This window comes from Emydura macquarii, unplaced genomic scaffold, assembly GCF_026122565.2.
Source record: "Emydura macquarii macquarii isolate MOO-44397 ecotype Brisbane River unplaced genomic scaffold, CSIRO-AGI_Emac_v2 contig_1644, whole genome shotgun sequence".
Lineage (NCBI taxonomy): Eukaryota > Metazoa > Chordata > Testudines > Chelidae > Emydura > Emydura macquarii.
Window position 1 is genome coordinate 25,501,506 of NW_027131781.1, and position 25,809 is coordinate 25,527,314.

The following is a 25,809-nucleotide window of genomic DNA, read 5'->3' on the forward strand; positions in this document are numbered from 1 at the left end:
TCACTGATCACTGCCAGATCTGAGGAGCCATCTATATATTCACAGAACAAGTGCACCACATGGGCTGCAGCACAAGCTTCCCAGGAACACTACTGTTAATGCTCCCACCAAACCTAATCTGAAGGGACATCCGGTGGGGGAGGGAGGACGAAGGTCTGTCTGCCTAGCCCTTTCAATTCTTGTCCTTGCCTCTGAAGGCTGTCAACAAGGGTCACTTAATGTGATTACTGGTGATCTGACACCTATCCATTAGGAACCAAACAGACCAACAAGTTTCACTTAGGCCACCAAATGGTCATTCTTGGATTCAGACTTGTGAGCTAACAGCAAAAAGCTCTTTTCCACTAGTATTTGCCACCACTCTCAAAACATGTGTCATGGCGGCTACCATTCTGCCGGCTGAAGTTGCAATTCAATCAAAATCTCTCCTGAACAGGGCAGATGGGTTACTATAAAGGAACACAAAATATAACCCCCCCATAAGTCCTACAAGGCAGAGTGTGAGGCTATCTGTGATCTCTGCACAACTAGTTGTCTCTTGTGAATTTGTAGCACTTTTAAAAATTTAAAACCTCTGAAATCCCAAGCATTCTAAAAGCAGGAAGGAATTGTTCGCAAAACTACAGTGCTTTGGATCACCTGGGAAAGAAGATTCTGGAATTTTAAGTTAAATGCTCAATTTAAAAAATATCTTCCTTCCCCCCAGTATTCTAGCCCCTAATGCAAAAGCTTCAATTCAAATTCAAACTAGGTGGCTGACAGTGACCTCATACATACAGAGACCCATACCTTTCATAAAAAGAAGATTAAAGGGCCTGGTTTTCCTGCATCATTTCCCCCAGATTCATCATATGCTGAAGAAATGGAGGATAGGATCGCCTTCCATTTTTCCTACCCTTTATACCCTCACCCTCGAGGCTTTCCCCAGCCGACACTATCTTCCTTCCAGCTAAGGACTAGACTGATCTCCTACTGACCCTGCCGCTACTACTCAAGGTACTTTTCTATTACAAAGGAAAGCAGAAACACCTAAGGTGAGCACCTGGGCTACCTGAGGCAACAGGGAAATGGAGCAAATGGAACACACACCAGAGTGTACTGTTACAATATACTGATCCCATAGTAGTAACAGGGAGGCATCTTGTGATTATAAGCTTTAGCTTTGTTGTTCATAGTACAGTAACTTCGTTTAACCTGAAAGGTTTCTTTGGCCACATAAAAATCTGTGTGTCAAATGTCAATGTGAGATTTCCAGAACATTATCTGATGCCCCCTCCCCTTCAACCCTGACTTGTGAGAAAACCCTATACCAAGGAGGGGCACTCATAGGCTATTCGGTTATTAAATTGTTCTGGCCAATACATTACTTCCAACTGCGCTGAGCTTGCTCTGTGTAAAATCATTCAATTTATAACCTCCAGACTTAACTCACTGTTATTCCCATGGTGGTACAGGGAACAGAATGGTCACATGCAGTTCGTCTTTGTCACTGCTTTAAAAGTCACTGGTTATGGAAGATTTACTGGAAGATGAAACAACTGAAACAATTATGCCCCCACTGATAGCAGAATATTGAGACAGTCATGAAAATGGAAGGCAAGATTATACTTAACAAGAACTTTTTGAAGAGCTCTGGGAGGCATGCAAGGAAGCTGGCAAATTTAAGCCAAACACAGGTTTGGAAAAATCAGGGAGTAGGAGTAACCACACAGAAGATTTCCACACTTTCGGCTAGATGATCTTCCACTGCTATATTGAGGAAGTAGTGCCTATTCCTCAGCCAGAAGCACAGTCCAAGCCTTAAAATGTGAAGATATTAACTTTTTGGATACTGGCTAACACCCAGATGCATAAAAGCAGTGTGTGGAGAAGGAGTATGGCTGGTGCCACAGGGACGGACAAGGTATAAATTTGTAAAGGCAGTAGGGATATGGGTAAAGAGCCCACCTGGGGCAGATGGCTGCAATTGAATTTACTATGCTCCACTTTCAATGTGGAATATTGGACTCGTGTGCACGTACATGTGCCCTCTAAGAGGTAAAGTGACCTGTAAGGGGTGGGTGGGGAGAAAAGTCAGACACATGCCCATTCTGCTTCATTATGATGGATAAAGGCACTAAAAGTTTAAGGTGGGTTCTTTGCTTTCTTAGAACTTTGTATTGGAATGTTAAGTCTGGCTATCCCTGGTTTTGCTAGGAGACTTGCAGTAAATCTCAGATGAACATTGAGATCATAAATCAAGTAAGGATGTCCTTTATCCTACATCTCAGTTGTTTAAGTTAAGCAGTTTAATAGTCTGAATCAAAATAATTTCACTTTTAACCCAGTTTCACTTCCTCAATACCGTAGTGCATAACCCTACCAACTTTTCAGTCACCAGACTTTTCCAAGGTAGACTAGACATGAATTTCTAATGAAAAACAAGTGTGAATTTTTACTTAAGCAGGTTTTTAAAAAAATCTTTATACAACAAAACAACAAAGGGGATACACGTCTTCCCCTTGCAGTTCACCTTTAATGGGGAAGCGGGAGTGCAGAAGGCTCTGAAGATACAAGAGGGGAGGAATGTGCAAGTCTGTATTTCTTGAACCATTTATTTGCATTTCTGGTGATGTTTTATTCCTTACTGGCTGGAGAGCACCTAATGGTAAACTCCTCCAGTGCAGCACAAGGCTGAGAATCTCCGAGGTGGTGGAATCTGTGCTTTGCTCTTCCTTCCACAGAGCTTGTACTGCCCATTCCTCACTGGGGAAGTTTCAGCCATTCCAGTCAACAAAATAGTACTCTTTTTCAAGGCAGCTCATAAAACCAAAGTGCACAATGGTAACCTGAAAGGTAGGCTAATAAACATTTCCAGCAAACTAATGGAAAGCTTTCATGCCTTGCTCATATAAAGGTTTTCTTGTTCTCAAAAAAGGCCAAACAAGGGTGTCTGTTTTTGAAGATCAGTACCATTCCATATGAAACTAAGTTCAAATAAAGAAAACAAAATTCCTAATGGATGTTGGTTGCTGGCAAAGCCACAGACAAGCTGAAACTTCTAGGTTTCTAAATACTTACGTTTTTCTTCTGATCTTATCCTCCCTCTCCCTGTTTGTTCCATCCATCTGTAGCATCCCAACACCTAAACTGTGAGCTTTCTAGGACATGAACTGTCATGTTATTTGTCTGCACAGCACACAGTACAGTGAGACCCTGAAACCTTGATACAAATAGTTTACATTTGGCAATTTCTGCAAAAAAGTAAATTTGCCAATCCTGCCACAACTCAGGAGTTGTGCAGTCACTAGAGGAGTGCTCCACTTAAGCTATTCCATGAACACAGACCACCTGTGCGTATGGTGTAAAGAATTAGATATTTCCACATCTGCTAGTTTTATTCACTGCAGAATACTGTGTAATTTTATTTTCCCTCTATTCTCATTTCAGTTTTATCCCAAACTTTTTAGTTTGTCTGAGCTGGGCTAGCATGTACCCTTATTTGATCGAATGCTTACTTTAATCTGAATGGTTTTACTGCATTACTGCCCACAGCTTGACACCACCTCTTAAAATGTATCTACAAATACAGTCAACAGTGGAATGTAACAAGCCTAACTCTGGATACATGACAATGGAACCTTTTTTAGGCTTTGTTATTTAACACCTTTCTTCCATTGCTCAAATGTCCTGCCACAATTTTAGTTGAAACTAATCACTTCTATACAAAAACATTTAGTGCACTACAAATTTCATAGTGCAAATCACTCAAAGTGTCCATATTTTAGTTATATCTGCATGAACAATCAGAACTAGCATTTGCAAAACTTCAAAGGGGCAAGATGTGCTTGTACTTCTTTTTGCTTCTCTGATGAATTACCATCCAGTCCTCAATTTAGGTTCATATTACAAATATTAGATCTGAATTAAAAATAACTAATATTTGTCTCCATCGGCTGGCAGGGAAGACCTATATTTAGTCATATGGACTAGCACAGCAGAATTAAGAGAAAATGCTATCCTATAGTCTGAAATCCTTGACTCGAGAACACATTCATCCTTCCAAATGTGGTCCTATCACATTTAGCGAACTTGAAACCTGGAAAAAAAATGTTCACAAAAAAATCCACTAGAAACAGCTTATTACACAAGTCATTCCTCCACAGTATCCCCAACCCTACAGTGCAGCCATGTGCTAGTGGATGAGATCCAAAATGAGAAATTGATTTCAAATGGATTTTCAGCACAATGACAAGAAACTAGACTATTGTAAATTTCATTTTCATTGTAAATAAAACCTTAAAAAATGAAATTTTGAATTTTAGAGTTTATTTTTAAAAATCAATGGCTAAATGGGGAAGAAATTAGTTTTTAAGCATACTGTTCTGAACTGAATGGGGGAATTAAAAGTAGAGGATTCCTGGGGAAGGGTATTACATAATTTCATAATCCCTGCCATGTAATTTCGATCTAACATGCTGCTTAGGACACTGGGACTACAATACTTGTAAAGTACAATTGCTGCAGGAGAAATAGCACCCTAAACTCTGATCTTGGAAAACAAAGGCTTTTCAATTTTTCTACATTAGAGATTTCAACCCCATGTGACTTCAACGTCCCTTTGAAAAGGCAATTTTTTGTTTGAAACAACATTCCTATTGCTCAGTCCTTATACAGGTTTTAAATGGTAATGCATTTAAAGTAAGCAGTTTGCCCCTAAAACATGCAATTAACTTTTCACTCTGACTAAAGGCAATTCTTCAATATAAGAAGAGAATCTTGCGCTGAGCTGTAAACAATTGCCCGTTGCCTTGAGCTGCCAGGTACTCACCGAGTTGGGGTAGTTCAGATAGCAGATCTGACAAGGCATGTCCTGGGCTGATGACCTTGTGTTCATCTGACGCGTTCGAGACTTTTTACTTGGATTAATTACATGACACTCAGCAAAGAGCTTCTCCAGGTTGCCATCAAAATACCTGTATAATGGACACAGGAAGGAGATGAGAGTGTAGCCACCACACACTTAAAAATATGAACAGAAATAAAACAAAGAGGCAATAATTATCTAACAATTCTTTCTTTTCAAAGAAGGTAGACAGCAATTTGAGATGAAGAATTCCGTTTGAACCAGATGACAGTTTCAATCCAAATTCTGTGTTAGTGTCTCGAATCAGTTTGCACTTTTGAGTAAATTGTACTAAATTCACAGTTGTAACCAGAGTTTCAGAAATAACTGGTAGAAGCTCTATTACTTTTAAAAAGAAACAGGTTCAGACAATAACCCTTCACTGGGTTGGCCAGGACTGTACAGTAAAAGATTTAGGAAAGTGATAAATGTGTAACCTAAAGGAGATTTTGGGGCCTGAGTCTATTTCCCATGGAAACATATGAGTGTGTCAGAGCACTGCCAAGTCCTCCTGTGCATTCCAGCCAAGCTAGTACACTAATCTGAGGAGGATGAAGGCCAAGAGTATGCTTAACCTTCACTTCCTATAATGAGAGTAAAACTTAGGTTTGAGTGAAAACTAGGTACTGCCTGAATTGGGAAACAGAAACAAAGACATCCTTCAATAAAATTTCATAGGACAATTTGGATCAGGGCCAGTAAAGCAGAAGTGTTTTAGAGTCAAAATGCTGGTTAGTTTTCCTGAAGGGAGAACCTGCTCTTTTTAAAAAGAGCACCTTTTAAATTGATTTTGTGTAGGGAAATGAGAATGAGACAGGCAAACAAGCTGGCAGGACCATTTGATTAGAATGCTTCAGCCCCACAGACAGCAGTTTCCATCCTGACAGCTGGAAGACTAATAGGCAATTAGCATAGAAAGCGACAAATGAAAACCAAAGAGAAAGTCCTAGTAAATATATATTCCACTGCCCTTTGATCAAAAGAAGCTTAAGTTAAAGGGGCAATGGGAAGAGTTCTTCACACAATTCAACTTCTTTACGCTAGTTTGTAACATCCTTGGAGCCTTTTGTGTCAGGTAATAGACTGAAATAGAGGAAAACTAGGGTTGCCTGGTTTATTTTGTCTGTGAGCTCCAGCCTCATCAACAGGAAAGCTCCAGGAACAGTAATCATGTCCTTATTCAAAGGGACAGGCCTTACTCAAAGTGAGGCAGGAAAACAAAAAAGAGACCAAGACCAGGTCTACACTACTTTGACAAAACTGTGTTGCTCTGGGATGTGGAAAATCCACATCCTGAATTAGATGTTTATACCCACCTGAACCCTCCCATGTAGACAATGCTATGTTGGCTTCTCCCACTGACATAGTTACTACCTCTCTCACAGAGGTGGAGTTAAGCCGACAGTAGAGCTCTCTCCCGTCAGCTTAAAACGTCTTCACCAGATGCATTACAGTGGCACAGCTGCTCCAATGCAAGTTAGTAGTGTAGCCCTGCCCCAAGTGTGTAACGTCTCTTCAGCTTTTATCGCCAAATCCATCCCAAGGTGTTAGAGAAAGTTTGTATCTCCATTTCCCTGCATCACTGACCTACCTGGCATACAAGTTTGCAGCAAGTAAAGAGATTTTGATATTTTTCTACAAACTACCCATATACTATGGCAAACAAGTAACTTTAAAAATCTGATGAAAGTTTTCTGACCAGTGTTATGTATTAGGCAAATGGTTCTCTTTTCCCATCTTACGATTTCACTTTAATTTAAATTTTCCAGATAAATATCAGGTATTTAATACCATGGTGGAAGTTGGACTGTGTTTACTTCTGGTGGCAGACTGCAGCTCCTTACTCTGTCACTGTATTATCATCAGATCAACATAGGGAAGCTGAGAGTACAGCCAGTTACTTAACGTAATAAAGCAAGTGCATCTGGTTTAGAATTTAGAATTCAGGATTCCCTGTGCAATTCACTGCCTTCAGAGGGTTTCTTTAAGTGAAACTGGCCCTGTAATTAGAACTTGCAAACAATTCTGGTGCACAAGCAGCAGAATGCTTCCCAAAATATTCTACAGACAAATGTTAAAGGTCTCTCCAGCCTTCAAATCAGGATTGTGACAAATGAACAAACTACCATTTATATAAACCTCCTATGATTGTAGTATCAGAATGCCTTACAATCTCCTGAATTTATTCTCCCAGCACCCTTGAGAGATGTAGAGAAAAGAGGCACAAACACTAAGTGACTTGCCTATGATGGAGTAATAAATGAACCTAGGACTCCCAAGTTGTTGGCTGGCACCCTAATTACTGCACCATCTTTCCTCTCTAATCAGTTATTCAGCATTCTAACACTAAATGTTTTATTAGCTGACTAATGTCCCAAGCAGAGAGTCTTCCATGCTTGGAACTGGTTAGCAACACACTAAAAAAAACAAAGTGAAAATTACTATGGAAAATGTTTCTATCTCCATTCCCCACCCCCCTCATTTTTTTTAAAAAGCACCATTTTATTTCCAAGTCCCACAGCCACTGCTACCCTAGTATTTTCATTTCCCTCCTCCTCCATCACAAGGCTGTCAAATTGGAGAGAGTTTGGGCAGAAGACTTCAGGAAGATCATCCTTCCCTTCTCCATGAATTACAGAGCAGCAGCAGCAAAAGGATTTGATTTTGAAAAAACAACAAGGCATCACAAGACCTTCCATGAGGCTGTGCCAGTTGCAGGTGACTCACCAAACCTGACTGATGAACAGCTGAACTCATTTCATTGGGAATGGCTCAACACAGGGGAATGGAAAGCACTATTTGTTGTGATAGTTCTTCCTCCCCCACAAAAGTCAGCCAGTTAAATCGAAACTAGGTGGCCATTGCCTGAAAGTTACCCCATCTGATAGTGATTCAGTGGAATCAGATATGATCATCTTAATTCTATTCCCAGCACACATTTGTCTATGTAAATAGGTGTGTGGAGAACTATTCAAGATCAAAGAGTCTTCAAAAAACATGTATCTGATACGTTCAAAACCAAGACATCAGAATACTGGTCTCTAGTAGGAACTACAAAGCCTCTTCTCACTGGGCAGTCAACGCTGCTTGCTGGAAATAGCCACGGTCTCACACAAAAGCCAGAGACTCTGCCAGCTGGCAGGGCAACTAACTAACCTCTCCTTCCTGTCAGGTGGGTCTAATGCTGCTTCAGTTGTTCTAGAGCCCAGGAGTTTGCAGCAATTCTCCTCCAGCTGTACATGTATTAAAAGGCTTTACACACCAAATTAAAAGCCTATTATATTTTTAAATGAAATTCTGTTCTCTAACACCATTAACTGAGGTGGCCAGGGACAGGAAAGGATGTAAAATGAGGACCAAAATCTTTTAGTTTGTAAATGTCATGAGCCCAAAAGGGTTATCAAAAACATCCACAACTGAGGAGATGCTAAGGACATGAGCACACTTCTTATGGTAGAATACTAAGTCAGAAGAGTCCTATTAGGGCTCATTTAGCCCATTTCTCCAATGTAGCATCACCTATGTACGGTACCTGAGGCAAAGTACAGTGGACCCTATCTCAGGGGGTTCTCAAACTTTTTTTTGCTGGGACCCCCTTTGCAAACATTTCAGGCTATGATGACCTTCCCAAAAAGTGGTGACCCTCCCCCACGCCTTGCCACCCTTCCCGGCATGCTTGGGGGTTAACAGCTCGCAACCCGCCATAACCACCTCAGGACCCCATGAGGGGTCATGACCCCCAGTTTGAGAACCCCTGCCCTACCTACAAGATAGTCATAAATGTTGCAGCAAGGACCTTGGTTTCTGGCATGGTGGTGCCACAGATTCAGGTACATTTAAAAATGAGGTTTTAATTAATTACACCGTGTGAGATGGAATTCTGGCAGCTGTGCTGAAGAACAGGGGATTTTGGTCCCTGCGAAAGCGTAGAAGGGTATTAGGAATCTGGCCCCCCAAGAAGGTGTTGAGGCTTTTAGGAGTGGGATGGGGATGTGTCTCTCTCTCCCCCATCTCCCTCTCTAAGGGCAGGGCTGGAGACCTGAATGTCTACTTTCCCAATCCCAACAGCCAGCTGAGACCTCATTATTTCCAATCTCAATATCCACCATTGCATCCAACTAATAAGCATATTAACTTGGCATTACTCCACATCAGCCAGCAGATTATAAAATCATGCTGATATTTCAAATGTCATTAGGGTTATGAGTTAACACACACAGGGCCAGTTCACATCTGTTCAGCAGTTGCTTGAAGCAGTTTGAGACTGAGAAACACTGAATAGGCATTAGAGCTCAATCTAAAATTTCGGAATTCTGCAGGAGGTCATAAATTTTAGGGGAACAAAATATATTAGGCCTTGCCACTGTTCTTTGATGTTACTTGAAAGACTAAATTTGATAAAGACTTGCAATTCTCTTCAAATACGATAAAGATATGGAGCCAAAATGCTGAAGATAAACTATCTAGAATGTTTTAATATATAAACTCATAGCAGACCTATTCTATTCTTTCAATATTTGTTTATTTTATCAATATAAAGTCAATGGGCAAGTCAAATGTAAAAGTATCATTAGGCAGGCCAAAAGAGAATTCTAGCAAGAGACAAAAAAAAGCAACAACAAAATGTATGTATATCCGAAGCAAACAATCAGTGGGGCCACTGGACGATCAAGGTGCTAAAGGAGCACTAGAGGAAGACAAGACATTGCAGAGAGTCAACAAGGCTTTTGTAAAGAGAAATTATGCCCCACCAATCTATTACAATTCTTTGAAGGTGTCAACAAGCATGTGAACAAGGGTGATCCAGTGGATACAGTGTACATGGACTTTCAGAAGACCTTTGACAAGGTCCCTCACCAAAGGCTGTTAAGCAAAGTAAGGAGTCATGGGATAAGAGTCTCGTGGATCAGTAACTGGTTAAAAGCTAGGAAATGAAGGGTAAGAATTTCAGTCAGTTTTCACAGTGGAGAGAGGTAAATAGCAGGTTACCCCAATGATCTGCAGAGCCCTGCAAATCCATGGATAGCTGCTTTATATCCACAGACGATTTCTTGCAGATCACAGTTGGATGGTCACAGCTATTATGTGGGAGTGGCAACTGATCAGCTGTTAGGCAGCTGGCAGCACTCAACAGCTCATCAGCTGTTTAGGGTGGCAAGGGCTCAACAATTTATGGAGGGCTGCTGGCTCCAAAATAGCTGATGTGCAGATGCAGGTTAATCTAAAAGAGGGAGGGTGGATTGCGGGTCGGGTGAAAGTTTATTCCTGCAAATGTGGATCCACATATTTGTATCTGTGCAGGGCTCTAAGGATCTGTACTGCGACCAATGCTGTTCAACCTATTCATAAATGATCTGGAAAAAGGTGTAAACAGTGAGATAGGATAGTTGTCTGCCAACTTTGCCAAGTAATTTTGTGTCAAGTCCAAAGCAGACTGCGAAGAGTTATGAAAGGATAGCACAAAACTGGGTGACTGGGCAATAAAATGGCAGATGAAATTCAATGTTGATAAATGCAAAATAAAGCACACTGGAAAACAATTGCACATAGACACAAAATGATGGGGTCTAAGTTACCTGTTATCACTCAAAGATTTTGGAGTCACTGTGCCTAGTTCTCTGAAAACATCTGCTCAATGTTCTTAAGAATTGCCTTACTAGGTCAAACCAATGGTCCAACTAGCTCACTACCCGGTCTTCAGATAGTGGCCAGTGCCAAATGCTTTGGAGGGAACAAACAGCACGGGGCAATTTTCGAGTTATCTGTCCATTATCTAATTATTTTTAGCCCAGTTATATAGTTTTGGCCTTCGCAACATCCCTTGACAATAAGTTCCACAGGTTCACAGCATGTTGTATGAAGAACTAATTTCTTATGTTGGTTTTAAACCTGCTGACTATTAATTTCACTCTGTCCCCTGGTTTTTGTGTTATGTGAAGGGATAAACAACACTTCCTTATTAACTTTCTCCACACCATTCATAATTTTAGACCTCTATTACATGGACTCAGAATCAGACTTTAAGGTCAGAAGGGACCAATATGATCATCTACTCTGATCTTGTGCACAACGCAGGCCACAGAACATGACCCACCCAACTCCTGTAATAGACCCCTAACCTATGACTGAGTTACTGAAGTCCTCAAATAATGGTTTAAAGACTCCAAGGTACAGAGAATCCACCAGAGAATGCACCAGCAAGTGACCCATACCCCATGCTATAGAAGAAAGCAAAAAACCCCCAGGGCCTCTGCCAATCTGCCCTGGGGGAAAATTCCTTCCTGACCCCAAATATGGTGATCAGCTAAACCCTGAGCATGTGGGCAAGACTCACCAAACACACACGCAAGAAAGAATTATCTGTAGTAACTCAGACGCCAACCCCATCATATGTCCCATCATAGGCCATTGGCATATTTACCACTAGTAGTCAAAGATCAGTTAATTGCCAAATTAGGCTGTCCCATCTTATCATCCCCTCCGTAAATTTATCAAGCTCAGTTTTGAAGCCAGCTGGGTTTTTTGCCCCCACTGCTCCCCTTGAAAGGCTATTCCAGAACTTTAGGCCTCTGACAGTTAGAAACCTACATCTAATTTCAAGTCTAAACTTCCTGATGGCCAGTTTATATTGATTTGTTATTGTGTCCACATTGGCGCCGAGCTTAAACAATTCCTCTCCCTCCTTGGTATTTATCCCTCTGATGTATTTAGAAAGCAATCGTATCTCCCCTCAACCTTCTTTTGGGTAGGCTGAACAAGCTACACTCTTTGGGTCTCCTCTCATAAAGCAGGTTTTCCATGGCTCAGATCATCCTAGTAGCCCTTCTCTGCACCTGTTCCAGTTTGAATTCATCTTTCTTAAACATGGGGGACCAGAACTGCACACATTATTCCAGATGAGGTCTCACCAGCGCCTTGTATAATAGTACTAACACCTCCCTATCTCCACTGGAAATACCTTGTCTGATGCATCATAGGACCAAATTAGCTTTTTTCACAGCCACATCACATTGGCAGCTCATAGTCATCCTGTGATCAACCAATACGCCCAGGTCCTTCTCCTCTGTCACTTCCAACTGATGCATCTCCAGCTTATGGCAAAAATTCTTGTTATTAGTCCCTAAATGCATGACCTTGCACTTTCCACTATTAAATTTCACTCTTTCTATTACTCCAGTTTACAAGGTCATCCAGACCTGTATGATACCCTGATCCTTCTCTGTACTGGCAATACCTCCCAACTTTGTGTCATCCACAAATGTTATTAGCACATTCCCACTTTTTGTGCCAAGGTGCGTAATAAAAAGGTTAAATAAGATTGGCCCTAAGACTGATCCTTGAGGAACTCCACTAGTAACTTCCCTCTAGCCAGACAGCCCCAGACTTTTTAATCTCTCCTCATATGGAAGTTGTTCCATACCCTCAAACCATTTTTGTTGCCCTTCCAATTCTAATCTATCCTTTTTGAGATGGGTCAACCAGAACGGCATGCAGTATTCAAGCTGTGCACGTACCTTGGATTTATATAGTGGCATTTTCTGTCTTATCTATCCCTTTCCTGACTGGTGGGATTGATAGAAGAGATTCTGTAGGCCCTACTGTGCTCTGACAACTGTGCACCTCACTGCTTTCAAAGGGCTTGGGTGAGTATAAATAGCCTTTTAATTGGAACTTTATAAACAATTTTGATGCACAAGTAGAATTCAGCTCACTCAACTATGCTGGATCTGCAAGGCTAAAAATAAATGAAATAGGTGGAATAAAAATATTACTGTTTATTTCCTGCTGCAAGACTTTTAGCCACATCATTTTGAAGAAACTGATGTGAACATTTAAATACTCTTGAATGCTGTGTGAAGAAAACTATAGAAATATGCAAACAAACTGAAGATTTACGACATAGCAATTAGTTCCAATGCTTTGGCAGACAGTTTAGATATCCAGGTCAGTATTTTGAAAACCACATTTTCCTAGTACAGGATTACTGCATTTGTGAGAGTCTCACTCCAGAAAGTGACTATGCAAAAATAGCACCTGCTTACTGAAAGAAGAGAGCTGCTCCCTGTACACATTCAGTGATATCTATTTGTGATAATATATTTTTGGTTGTCGCGGAAACATTGCAATTAGAACAGAAGATAATGTCTCAATCCCAGAAAAACAGGACAATTTGCATTCCATTGTAAACAGCAACGTATCAGACAAATTTGTAGTAAAGACCTTCTGGCTAGTGCATTTAGTCATTTCTCATGCTCTGAAAATCTGAGCAGAAACATTGACATGAAGTAGTAACGTGAGTCTTATGTCGTCTCAGATTGACTAGGTCTTACAAAGCTGTAATGCTATTTCTTACAATGTTGTATTTTAAGTTTTTGCATTAGTAACTATCAAAGAGCCAGATTTCTGTGCAATGGAATTATATGAATTCCAATTGGAGTAAGTGTCCACTAATACAGAAAATGAATTCCCACTTATGAGTATGTAGGATATCCGTTACCCAGTGTTGAATCATGGCCTTAACGTCTACTTTTAGAACCAGAGAGTTTAAATCAAGTCCATTCTTCATGCTTGATAGAATTATGTTAATTGGGAAGTACAGGCATTAGGGAATCCATCCTTTAACTAAGACAGCAGTTAAACTTCATTGCACTGTAACCCCCCTTCCAACAACAAAAATTACTACGACCCGGACGGGGCCGGAGGGGGAAAAAGGGAGCTCTGGCTTTGGCTTCAGCCCCGGTCCCCAGCAAGTCTAACAATGGGCCTGGTGACTTGTGACCCACTCTGGGGTCCTGAGTCACAGTTTGAAAACCACTGAACGAAGCCATTTTCGCTGCCCCTGTCTAGTCTGCATGAGGTTCAAGGACATAAGCAACTTCTCTCATTTAACGGGAGTTATTAGCAGGTGATAATGTGAATGCATTTTCAAGTTTCTGTTTCAACAAATCTTTAGTAAATAGTCATTCTGATCACAATTGCACGTGAAAAGTTTTATATTCAAAAGGTATTTTCTTCCATGTAACAACATTCTGTACTTAGACTGGAGATCTGAGTAATATGGAAACATGCTAGAGGCATTTGGAAAATGGCCTCAATGGGTATTAGCTGTTCCAATGGACAATTTATTTATTTATTTAAAAGAACACAGATTTAAAGTCAATAAGGGGGAAGAGAGTCGGTACCCACCCAATAACTTTCAAAAGGAGTTAAGTGCCTAACTGCCACATGTGCCTTTGAAAATTTTATACCATTCCCAGACAAGAACTAGATTAACATGGAGTTAAAATTCAGAGTACCTGTCAATAATTTGGAGTAAAATCCATGACATTAACACTGGAATTACCCCCAAAATAAATATTAGAAATCCAAGAAATTCCAAATTAAGGTTAAGTTTAGAATACATTAAAACATTTTAAAGGTATGAAATCTAGAAAAACTACATGTACATACTCCTGAAAACCTGAATATTTGATGCAAGGTTGTATGAGGAGAATGTGGCCCCAACTGCTATCTGCTGTGCGCAGAGCCCAGTAAACACATTATGCTGTAGCTTATCTATTATATACAGCCAACACCCCTTTCACTGAGCCAACTAGGTCAGAACCTCATAGCCCTTACTTTTATGGGCCAGACAGACAAAGTTTGTGATGTAGTCACATAAGGGCTGGTCTACACTGGAGAGTTTTGTCGACAAAAGCTGACTTTTAGTCTGTACACCTCCACTGTTTTATCGACAAAATGCTCCTCCCACCTTGCTATGAGGACATACTAAAACCGGCTGTGGGGCTATCATTCTTGTCAATTTCACCACTCCAATGACAAGAAAGCCCCTCTGAGAGCTGAGCCGCTGGTCCAGGAGGAGCCAGGGCAGGTGAGCATGGGAGCTTCTCCACTTGTTCCTCCCTGCAGGGAGCAGGGTCAGCCTCCTCAAGCTGTGAAATTGACATGGCTGCCTGGTTCCTGGCAGAGAGCAGGGAATGAAGAAGTCCGTGGCAGCTTCCCCCAGCTCCTGGCAGAGAGGGGAGAATCCCTGGGCTGCTTCTCAGCCTGCTCTCTGCTAGGAGCCTGGCCACCTTGTCAATTTCACGGCTCAGCCATGAAATTGACAAGGCTGCCCAGCTCCCAGCATGGTGCAGTGGAGAAGCTAGGGCAGCTGGACCCCACTCCCAGGTGCAAGAAGCCCCGGCAGCTTCCCTCTGGGAACGGGAAGCCCTGGGCTGGGGAAAGGGGAGTGGGCAGGGGGAGAGGGAGCAGCCCACCAGGAGCCCGGGAGACCAGGCTCTCAGCTCCCCACAGGGCTCCTCTTTGGTCGAAGTGCTCCTGGTGAGGACACACTCCACTGACCCAAGGAGGGCAGTGTAGACATCAGTAACCACAGTAATTACTGCGGTGGCTGTAAGTCGACCTATGTTAGGTTGACTTATTTTTCTGATGTAGACAAGGCCTAAGAGCCATCCTAAAAGATCTGTAACCTAGATTTCTAATTCCTTTGGACACTGTGGGGAAGGAGTTAATACATCATCCCCTTTGTCAGCCAGCCAGACTGACTTTTTTACTATCAAGCATGAGACTCCATCTGGGTGCCACTCAAGCCATGTTACCTTCCTCCAATGCCTTACCAGACAACATAACATGACATTTCCCAACCTGATTTTGTGCAATTCCAGATGTTCACCTGTCTGCCAGCAGCCCTGGAAATTCAAGCTGTTTGACACCTTGGAATTCAAGCACAAGGGCACAAATGCCTTACTGATTAAGAGAAATTAAAGCAGGCAAAGGACCTGTGTGGGGGCTATTCCAGAGGTTGTCATACTGAGAATGAAATAAAACAGGTCCAAGTAGGTTGCAACCACTTTCTCTTTTTTTATGGCTAGACAGAGGACTCTGACACTTTGTTGTAACATGAAGTCTTAATACTGAGGAGGTTGAAAATCACTGTCTTAATCATATTTTGACATCTGCTGCAGCAAACCATGACAACCATTTCTATCAAGTGTCACAGAAAGGATTCGAATGCTATAGTCAGCTTTCCCTGATGTCCTTAGAGGACTCAGTCTGTTGAGGACTATGGATCTGTAGCAGTAATACATGCCAATGACCTTTTATAGGTGTGATGTATTCTCATGTATTATCACAATATGTGGGTTGCCAACACAATAGGGGCATGTATGTTTAAAGTGCTTCCACTGGAATTTGTAAATCTCATGGAAACACTTCCATTGGAATTGGGTTTTTTCAAAGCTAGTCTTTACCAAAAAAAGCTGGGCCAAATTGGACAGAGCTATCGCTAATACATACCCAGAATCTCTGAGGGCAGCTTCCACAAACCTGTGAAACGAACTGGATTCTCCTGGAGAACACCAGGATGGCCTTTCTTGACAGAAAACTGAAGAAAATCCAGACAATGCGTTCTTCTTTCACGCTCATGACTCAAACTCCTGGTATGAGGCACTAGCTGGCACTGCTACTAAGTCTACTGTCACCACGTTATTTGCTACTATGCTTTGGGGTTAAATAAAAAATTAAGTACTGAATCAAAGAGATAGTTGTCACAAACTAAAGTTGCTGATATTTTTCTGCTGGAGAAAAAAATAGCACTAGGGTTTGCCTTCACTGCAACAGTTGGCTCGAGTTACTACACTCAAGCTAGCCTACCCTAGCCAGCTCAAGTGAGAGCAGACAAACTGCAAAATACCATGAGAACTACATAGTGATCAGGTTAGCAGCTGAGGTGCTGCAGCATCCCCACTGCATTACTAACTTGAGCTTCGGCCCACTCTCAGACTGACCAGATAGCTGGTGCATTCTGCTCCAGCTAACTCGAGCTACAGATTTGTGTGTACGAACAGGAGTCATGTTAGCAGCAGCTCTGAAGTTAAAAACAAGCCCTAAGATAATGGACCTAATCCTCCTATCGTGGGAAAATACCATGTTCATTGCTTGTGATGAATGAGGACAAAACCCAGCTTGACTTTTGTATCCTAGGCTGAGTATATATAGTGTGCAAACAGTGATTTTTCCTTGTCAACCATATGTTTTTGCTGTAAAATCATTTAGACATGTACATACCATCCCACAAAATACCACTTGAACACTCATTTTCAGAATAGAGCTGCACTAATAAGACTACTGTAACTGAGTAATAGGTATACCCTTTTTCAGTATCCAAAGAAGTGATGTCAAGTCAACAGCTAGGAAGATATGAAAAATAATGAAGGCAACTGTTCACTTCATAAACTTCATGTAGGTACAGGTGGACTAACTCAGGCTGACCATGCAAATAGAAGACAGGTTAAGCCAAGGGCTGGAAGGGGGTTTAGGATCCTGAGAGCTGGTGTCTAGTATTCTTTATCCCATTCCAGCTCATCTTCAGAAGTAGAATTATTATTAGAAAAACAATAAAACTAAACAGACTATCCCAAAAGCTGAATTTTTAAACCACATCTGACCATGGAAAGTAACCATTTAGAAGATGCTTCACTGGAAAAATTCTAGATGCATCTTTCTGGTATGCTCAACAGGGATGGATTCAGATGTAGCTGCTCACAGCCCTGGCATAAGTGTGATGTATGGAAAGTAGCAAAACTTCAGTTCCAAGCACTTTTCTGTCTTTTCCAAAGATACACACCCTTATTCTGTATATGGTATTTTCCTCTCACAAACCAACTGGTAAAGTTCATACATCCAAAGGCACATTCAGCTTTGAGGAAATTCAAGAACCATCATCCTGCTAACTGCAATGACAGTAGCATAAGTCATTGAGATCAAGAGGGAAAAATAGCGACATGAGCATTTTTTATTCTCCTGCAGTTGTGCAGCACATTGGGCATCAAATGTTAATCACTGCTATCTACGATTACTTCCCCGCAAGCCTCAATGCGCCAACGTACCTTTCCACACCAATTTTGCTTTCAGAGACACATGGAAGACAATGAATGCTTGGATAGAACGGTCTCTCAACTGGATGTCTTGCTAATACCACTGCATACCAATACCACTGATGAAACCTCTCTTGCAATCAAAGCAAACTCAGACCATTTGGACTCTACATCATGCCACACCAAAAGTATCACCACAAAGATATAAAAATGAATATATTCAATATAAAATGTGCATGACAATTACAAAATGCACCAAAGGACAGAGAGGAGATCTCCATGTTCTGAGAAGTCCATGCCATGATAGACTTCAAGAGGTCAGTAACATGGTTGAAAGCTAAGAGGAAATATTTTATACCACTGAAAGAAGGCAACAAGATGTGTGGGTACTCCACATCTAAAAAAAATCAGGCTCCTTCTTTAGGTGCTTTATGTTAGGCACCCAAGTTTGATAATATTAAGAACCAGGAAATGTAACAAACATTGTTCTGTGAGTTCCTCGACGCTGAAGGCAGGAGAGTGTAAATGGACAGCATGGGGTCAAAAGTTACTTTCCTTGGAAAAAGCATACTGCTAATACCTTTAAATAGTGAAACATTTTAATAGAATTTTTTCCCATGTGTTGGCTGACTTCTGTATTTCACTCTACTTGGACAAGGAAAATACCAGTCATTTTCATTTTCTGTACCACCTACACTAGCACCATACTGAGAACACTTACCAGAGAATATTTAAAGCTAAACAAGGCTTTAAATATGTATTTCGTGTTGTAAGATTACCATATCTAACCATATCTACATTAAGTAGGTGGCCACATTTTTTTTTAATAGAAACCTATTGCTGAAATAGAGGGATGAGAGCAGAAGATGGATTTTGATCTCATTTCCAGCCCTGCGACACTGAGTCAGTGTGAAATTTAAAGCTCTGAATGATATGGGGCCTGGCTGCTCAAATGACGATTACACAACAGCAACTGCAGTCTTCAGAAGCACTCAAGTTAGTACCTTGGTATAAAAAGAGGCTGTCAGCTGGGTGTTCTCTATGGACAATGAACACAAACTTTTCCCCAGCCCCTCACTCCTTGGTTTGACATATCTGAGCTTCTGTGAAGTGCTAAAAAGCTGTGCTGCAGGCTTTTCTGGAAAGAGAGGGCTGGGGCATCAATAGTGGCTTGGGAGGAATTTTAACACCCATGCTATAGTAGGAGATTGCTGGCAATCCGTTAGTATTGTTTAATAGCATTGGGTGGGGCAAGGGTCACTTATGGTTCTTGATTTATGGCTGTAATTTTAAAATTTTGCACAAAACCCTAGAATTAAGATAAGCCCTTTAACAATAAATGACATTACCCAAGGTTGATATTTATCCAAGGATGTTGCAATTATACATGTGTTTTTAAAAGTTTTGTTGGAGTTTGTAAAATTCTCTTTTAAAAATGCCTAATCTAACAGCTGACAGCAATGTCCCTTTAAAAATCTCACTTGTAATCTTCCTTTCCCAAACTGTTGCTACTTCAAACAGTCCAGTAGACAGGTGGTAAGTGAGAAAACCAGGTGTTAATGCTTAAGCAAGCACATATAGGTGTTCCACTACTGCAAAGTGAAAAATAAAGCATGGCAGCAGGATTACAATTTGACTTCTTAAATACTCAACATGGGACATTCAGACAAATAGCACTACAGAAACAGACCGCGACTCTCTGTACAAGAATCCAAATGTCACCGCTCACTGGTTGCCGTCAGCAAGTTAAGTGACCTCGATGTAACTGCATTCTTCCCAAACAGAACACCCTGTAGCCATTGTCAACATTAACTCCTACAATATTACCATGTTTGAAAGTCTGGAATCTAGGAAGTTGTACCTGTAGTTCAGAAAACAATGTCAAAATGGCTATGGTTTTAATACTAGCCATAACTATGTTCCCTTACCTTTGACCACCATGTATAAAACATTCAGCTACTGTTATATATCTCTACTATCCTGCAGTGAAGCTATGTCAGGGCATCTAAAATGCAAATCCACCCACTAACAAGCTAAAATTCAGACCCTCTTCCATATCCCCATTATGGGTTAAACCCCACATTACTTTATATACGGACAAGATCCTGTCTTATTCCATCATATGGAACGGACATTTGCTACCATCACTTCCCCAATTAACTCACCCTATCCTGATCAGTGACCACATGCTCCCAGCACATACCAAAGAAACTGTTTCCACATGTACCCAACATAATAGGCACTGGATCACCCTACCACCTCATATCCTAAACAGCCTCACAGACCAGACATCCCCTGTAACCAACACAGGCCAGAAAAAGTGGTTATCCTACCAGACTCCATAGTATTGCAATGCATGTGCACACCCTCTCTCTGAAGTTACCTTTTTCTTGTCTTAATTAGTGTTCTAACACTAGCAAAGAGGAGATAAGCAAGGACATGGAGGTCAAGGTAAAGTCCCAGCACCTGCCTTGTCAGTGTTTCTAGACTGACATCCAGATTTTTAATCAACCTGTATAAGAAAGCTGATTTCCCTAGCTCCCATATTCTCTTTTACAGAGACTCACATATTTGGCCTGCATTACCAATCTAGCTGCCGGATTGGGGCTCAGAGGTTATACAGCAACAGCAAAATACACACTAGCAAAGCCTTGTTTCACTCCAGAAAATACAAATCTTTGTATTTCCAAAAGAAACATTTTGTTTGGACAACATTTTTGTGAAAGCTAGAAATCAAAAGGCAAAAGGCGGCAGCAAAACACAGAAAACCCAAGATTCAAACCATAACACTTCCCCCTCCTCCTCCTCCCCCCCCCCCCCCAAAAAAAAAAAAAAAAAAAAAGACAAAAAAAGTCAGTGTCCAAAAGATGAAAACAAGGCAGGCTAGCACATACTACAGTGGTGCCCTGTATCAGTCAAGAGCAATTTAGTCTTAGCAGGATTAATTCAGAGTCTATTTCTGGACACCCAAGACTCATCGTGATAGGCACAGAAAAAAACTAACATGCAAGGATGACATGAAGAAGGCACCCAATCTGAGTATTATAAGTATTTGCAAGGTAATAGGAACATGTTCATGCTTGCTTCTCTTCAGGGCATTGGGAATCCTTGCAAAAATACAAAAAATTCCTAAAGCATATACACATGAAACCAAAAGGGGATGGGGGAGGGAGAAGACTCAAGAGCAACAAGTGCCCCCTCAAAAAAAAAAAAAGGATATATTTCTCATGGGTATTTACTTTGCCCATTAGACTCTGAAAATTATCAGTGCTAAAATAGTAGCTAGTGTGTTGCCATGTAAAAAGGAAAAGTTTCTCTACCTCATCTAATAGATTCTCCATTCACTTTGTATTTATCTAGTCCTTGACCGTATCAATTCAGTTACCCACACTTCTCATGGGTTTCAAGTGAAAGGTGTCAGTCTAACCAAAAAGGTGGCTGCTTACCTCTCCATCAGCTTTTCTTTATCCCAGTTGAAATGGCTAAGAAGTATTCTGGTGATAGTTGCTGGATTCTAAAGGGGAAAAAAAAGAAATTAATGTACAACAGATAACAGCACACTCTTGTAACTCAGTCCATTGGTGATCATGGACCTGAATAAGGGTCTGCACAAACAAACATGGAGGCCAAAGATACTAAATGTTCACTGACAAGTTGTACTGTCCTTATGCTCTCTACAGTGGGTTAACTATTAGTCCAAGTAGATAAACACATTTGAAAAATTAAATAGGTTTGTTTAAAATTTGTTTGAATATAAGCATTTTTCATAACTGATAGCCTAAGAAATTCATTTAAGCAAAATAGAAAAAACTGTAGACTCAGGGCTCCACATATCACCACAGCAGCTGATTTCAGGTCGACTGTATTTTACTAAAAAGAGACGTTTTCCAGCTACACAGAGCTCTTCCTTAGATCTGGGAAAGGTACTCAGAGTCACAGCTAAATGTAAGGTGGAACAGATTGTTTAGCATAAGGAGTTACATTCTAAGGGACCATTCAAAGTGAAGTGGCCAATTAACACCCCTGCAGTCATCGCACAAAAAAGAGTTAGTGGGTTACAGATTGTTGTAATAAGCCATAAATCCAATGTCTTAAGGGCTAAGATCAAGTGAAGTATAGCAAAGTTATGAATTTAAGCTCCAGGGCTTGTCTTTTGAAAATGATGTGCAGGTATCCTCTGAGGACGAGGACTGCGAGGTCAGATGTGGAGTGACTTGTGTGAAAAGTGTTTGCCCACACGTGATGGGGGTGTTTTTGTCTTATTTTTCTGAGAGTTCGTTTGAAAGCGCAGTGATTGTCTGGTTTCACCCACATAGTTATTGGGCATCTAGTGCACTGGAAGTGGCACACAACATGTTGTAATAAGCATGTATAGGACCCATGGATCTTGAAAAGATGTGTTGTGGCAGGTATTGTTCATTGTAGCAGTGAAGGTACCTCTGCAGGCTTTGCGTTTGTTGTTATGGCAGGGTCTGGTGTTGCTTTCAGTTGGTGGGTCCTGATCCATGGGGAGCTTGCTTCTGATGATGTGCTTGGCATGGATGGGGGGTTATTTGCAGGCCTGTAGAGGGGGTTTGGGAAAGATTTCTTTCAGGATATGGTCCCCATCAAGTATAGATTGTAATTTTTAAATGATACCCCACAGACCAGGATCCACCAACTCAAAACAGCACCAGGCCCTGCCATAAAACAGATGCAAAACCTGCAGATAAAGCTCCATCGCTAAAAAGATATATTAAAATTGGAAAAGATGCAGAGAAAGGCAACAAAAATGATTAGGGGGATAGAACAGCTTCCATATAAACAGAGATTAAAAGCCTGTGACTGTTCAATTTGGAAAAGAGATGATTGTGGGGGGAATAAGATACAGGTCTATAAAATCATGAATGGTGTGGAGAAAAGTGAATAAGGAAGTGTTATTTACCCCTTCATAAAACACAAGAACTAGGGATCACTCAATGAAATTAACAGGCAGCAAGTTTAAAAGAAACAAAAGGAAGTACTTCTTCACACAATGCCTAGTCAACCTATGGAACTAATTGCCAGGAGATGTTGCAAAGGCCAAAGTATAAATGCAAACAATTACATAAGTTCATGGAGGATAGGTCTATCAATAGCTATTAGCCAAAGTGGTCAGGGACACAACCCCATGTTCTGGGTGTCTCTAAACCTCTGTGACAGAAATTGGGACTGGATGGTGGAATGAATCACTCAATAAATTGCCCTGTTCTGTTCATTCCCTCTGAAGCATCTGCCACTAGCCACCGTCAAAAGACGGGATACTAGGCTAGAAGGACCTAATACGGCCACTCATGTTCTCCTGGCAGCATGGAGCAGCTAATCTGTCACTTTCTGTGTTTCCCCTTGCATACAGCTAGCAGTGCCCCTTCAAGGGTATAGTTTAAGGCTCAACACCCAGACAAGCAGTGTTCACCCTCTGTATCCCAGCTTGGGGGGAGTGGATGGCGGAAAGTTACTATTAGTCTGTCTTCCCCATGGGAGCCCTCTGTGCAGGCTCTTCACCACTAAGACCCTCGTGACCTGGGACCCTCTTCTGGAGTCAGGTCTCCTGCCCTCACCTGGGGAAGGTTCCTTTTGTGGACTCAGGGCCCCTTCAGAGGTCAAACTGATGCAGCTCTTCTCTGGAGCGGCATGTAGTTCCCCCAGCCATCTGGACCTCTTGCTGTTGTCTGGCAAGATCCTTTTGTTGGGACTGGGCCTTCCAAGGGCTTTGCCATTTGTAGTCCTTTTAGAACATGCTCCCTTTCCTAGGCCCCCTTTTTCTGATGAGCTCTCTGACTAGATCCCCTGAAAAGTTCCTTTTCTCATGAGATTTCCCCTCTGCATTCTGGGGCTTTCTGTGACTGAACCCTCATAAGTCTTTATTAGGCCCAGATGTTCCTTAGTGAGCTAACTGCCACCCAGTCACCTGGCTGGATCTGGGTTGGCTTATTCTCCTGAAAAGACCCTGTCACGGAAAGACTGGTTCCTTAATCCCATGAAAGGGCCAGCCCCTGCAACAGTGCCCTTTTGGTCTTTGAGCTGATTTACCTCCAGACTGCCTAGGTCACAAGTTACAATTTCAGCACTTATCACTAAATATTGAACTTTAGAAAAAACTTCCCTTCTATTTCAATAAGGCTCTTTGTTTCAGTCTCTCAGGCAGTGTCCTGCCAGGCATATCACACAAATGCCATATATGGGTTTCTCCAGCTAATCATCGCAACAGCATCATGCACTGATTTAAACTATGTATTTGTTTTAAAGATGGTTAGCTCTGCCTTACACTAGAATTCTAAGCAAATCTCTTAAATGTAATCTACAATACTTCCTGTTGCAGTTTATTTCCCAGAAGGATGCATAAGGAAGCAATGTTTTCCTAAATTATTTTCCTTCCTTAATACAGTGTTAAAATGGTCTTAATTACCTTGAAGTGTTGTCCTGCCTCTGCTACAGTAGCCCACCAGGCCCTTGGACCACTGAAATCACTCTTCTGCAAGTTTCCATTAATCATTTCAAAGATCTACTGGGCACAAAGGCAGTGGACAGATGGACCCTTTTTGTAGTAAGTTGTTTAGCACAGGAGGGAAAACAGACGGACTAAGTATGGGTACAGACGCATCAGACATCTTAAGACCAGTAAGTATGCTATGTTGAAGGTCAGCAACAATTTCTACTCAAATGCTTTGGATAGAGATTGCACTTTGGTGAACAAACTTTGTTTGACATGACATTTTACAGTAAGTATTTTGATAGACTGAAAGATGAACTGGTTTCATTTGTGGATTCTGCTGGTTTCCCACTGAAGTGGGACTGCAGCTTTCTACATCAAATCCTTTAAGTCAGGCTCCCCAAGATATCTTCAGCAATGTAACAAAGGAAACTATTTTCCTGTCTTCCTTCAGTGGTGAAAGACTTCAGTGGCACAAAAGGGCATGCTACACCATAATTATACCTGTGACACTGATGTCACATTATAGGCCCAGTGTGTTGCAATGCGATTGTGGTCAGAAAAGAGGTTCACTTCTGCAAACCTGCTGGTGTTTAGTTTCCCTTAGCTACTTTACTACCAAATTAATTAAAAGTGTAAGTCAAAGATTTACTGGCAGCATACCAAACTCCTACCAGATCTAAAAAACTGGATTATCTGCTTTCCACAGCAAAGATTCAAGACTCAGAATTTAGCCGGTAGTTTTGTTGTTACAGAAGGCAAGACGTAACAGCTTTGTCTTTCCATCCTTACTATGCTAACAGCAGTAAAATCTTTGTCCATGAATTAAGCAAACAGCACCCTGAAAACCAGGGAGGAGAAAAGTTTAAAAGGTTTAATTTGGTAAAAATCACCAGGTGATTTTAGCCACAATTAAATGCACATGTGAAAATCTTTGCTATTAAAGGACTGTGCTACTTAAAGAGTGACTACTAGCAGCCTCATATGTAGAGCCCTACACGGATACAAAATTTGTATCTGCAGCTGATCTGCACTCCACAAAAATGGTCTGTGGACATAAAACGGATATCCACAGATTTGCATGGCTCTACTAATATGCAGTTGCACAAAAAAACCCCACCAATCTGTGCAGTTGTCTCAGACTACATATCATCTTGGTTTCTTGTTCCCTTACTGGTTGAGTTACTCTCTTGCGCACAAGATTATAATCCTTTGTTTGTGCCACCAGAAACAGTTGCCAGAGGCCAGCTGAGGTGATGCAAAGATAAGGATTTAGTCTGAAGCAGCAGCAGGAAGAAGTGGGTTATTAGGAGGTCTCCGGTTTACAAAAACACATTTCAATAACCAAATAAAGCAGCCAGAAACAGATGGCAAGCAAGGGAGAGACTAACTTGTGTTCAAATATTAGATTTTCATTCAGTGTTTGAGACGAAAGCCAAAACAGTTTTAACTTACCACACAAGACCAGTCACTTGTTAGTTTCATATGCTTAAACCTAGAAAGAAGGTTGACTACAGCTCACAAAAAGCTAGTCAACAAGCAATGGATATGTTGGTAGTAAGAAAACCTAAGAAAGAAGCAGCCATTTTTGTTGA

General features: G+C 41.2%; 1 protein-coding gene across 2 annotated transcripts in view; it reads right to left on the reverse strand.

Annotated features, from left to right (window-relative positions):
* ARIH1 (ariadne RBR E3 ubiquitin protein ligase 1) overlaps window positions 1–25,809 on the reverse strand; it is a 90,289-nt gene that overhangs the window by 33,278 nt on the left and 31,202 nt on the right. For both annotated transcript variants that reach the window (XM_067555982.1, XM_067555984.1), the window contains exons 2-3: window positions 21,210–21,277; window positions 4,811–4,955 (exon numbers count right to left, since the gene is read on the reverse strand). In XM_067555982.1, the coding sequence (XP_067412083.1) occupies window positions 4,811–4,955; window positions 21,210–21,277 (213 nt within the window). The remainder of the gene's footprint in view (window positions 1–4,810; window positions 4,956–21,209; window positions 21,278–25,809) is intronic.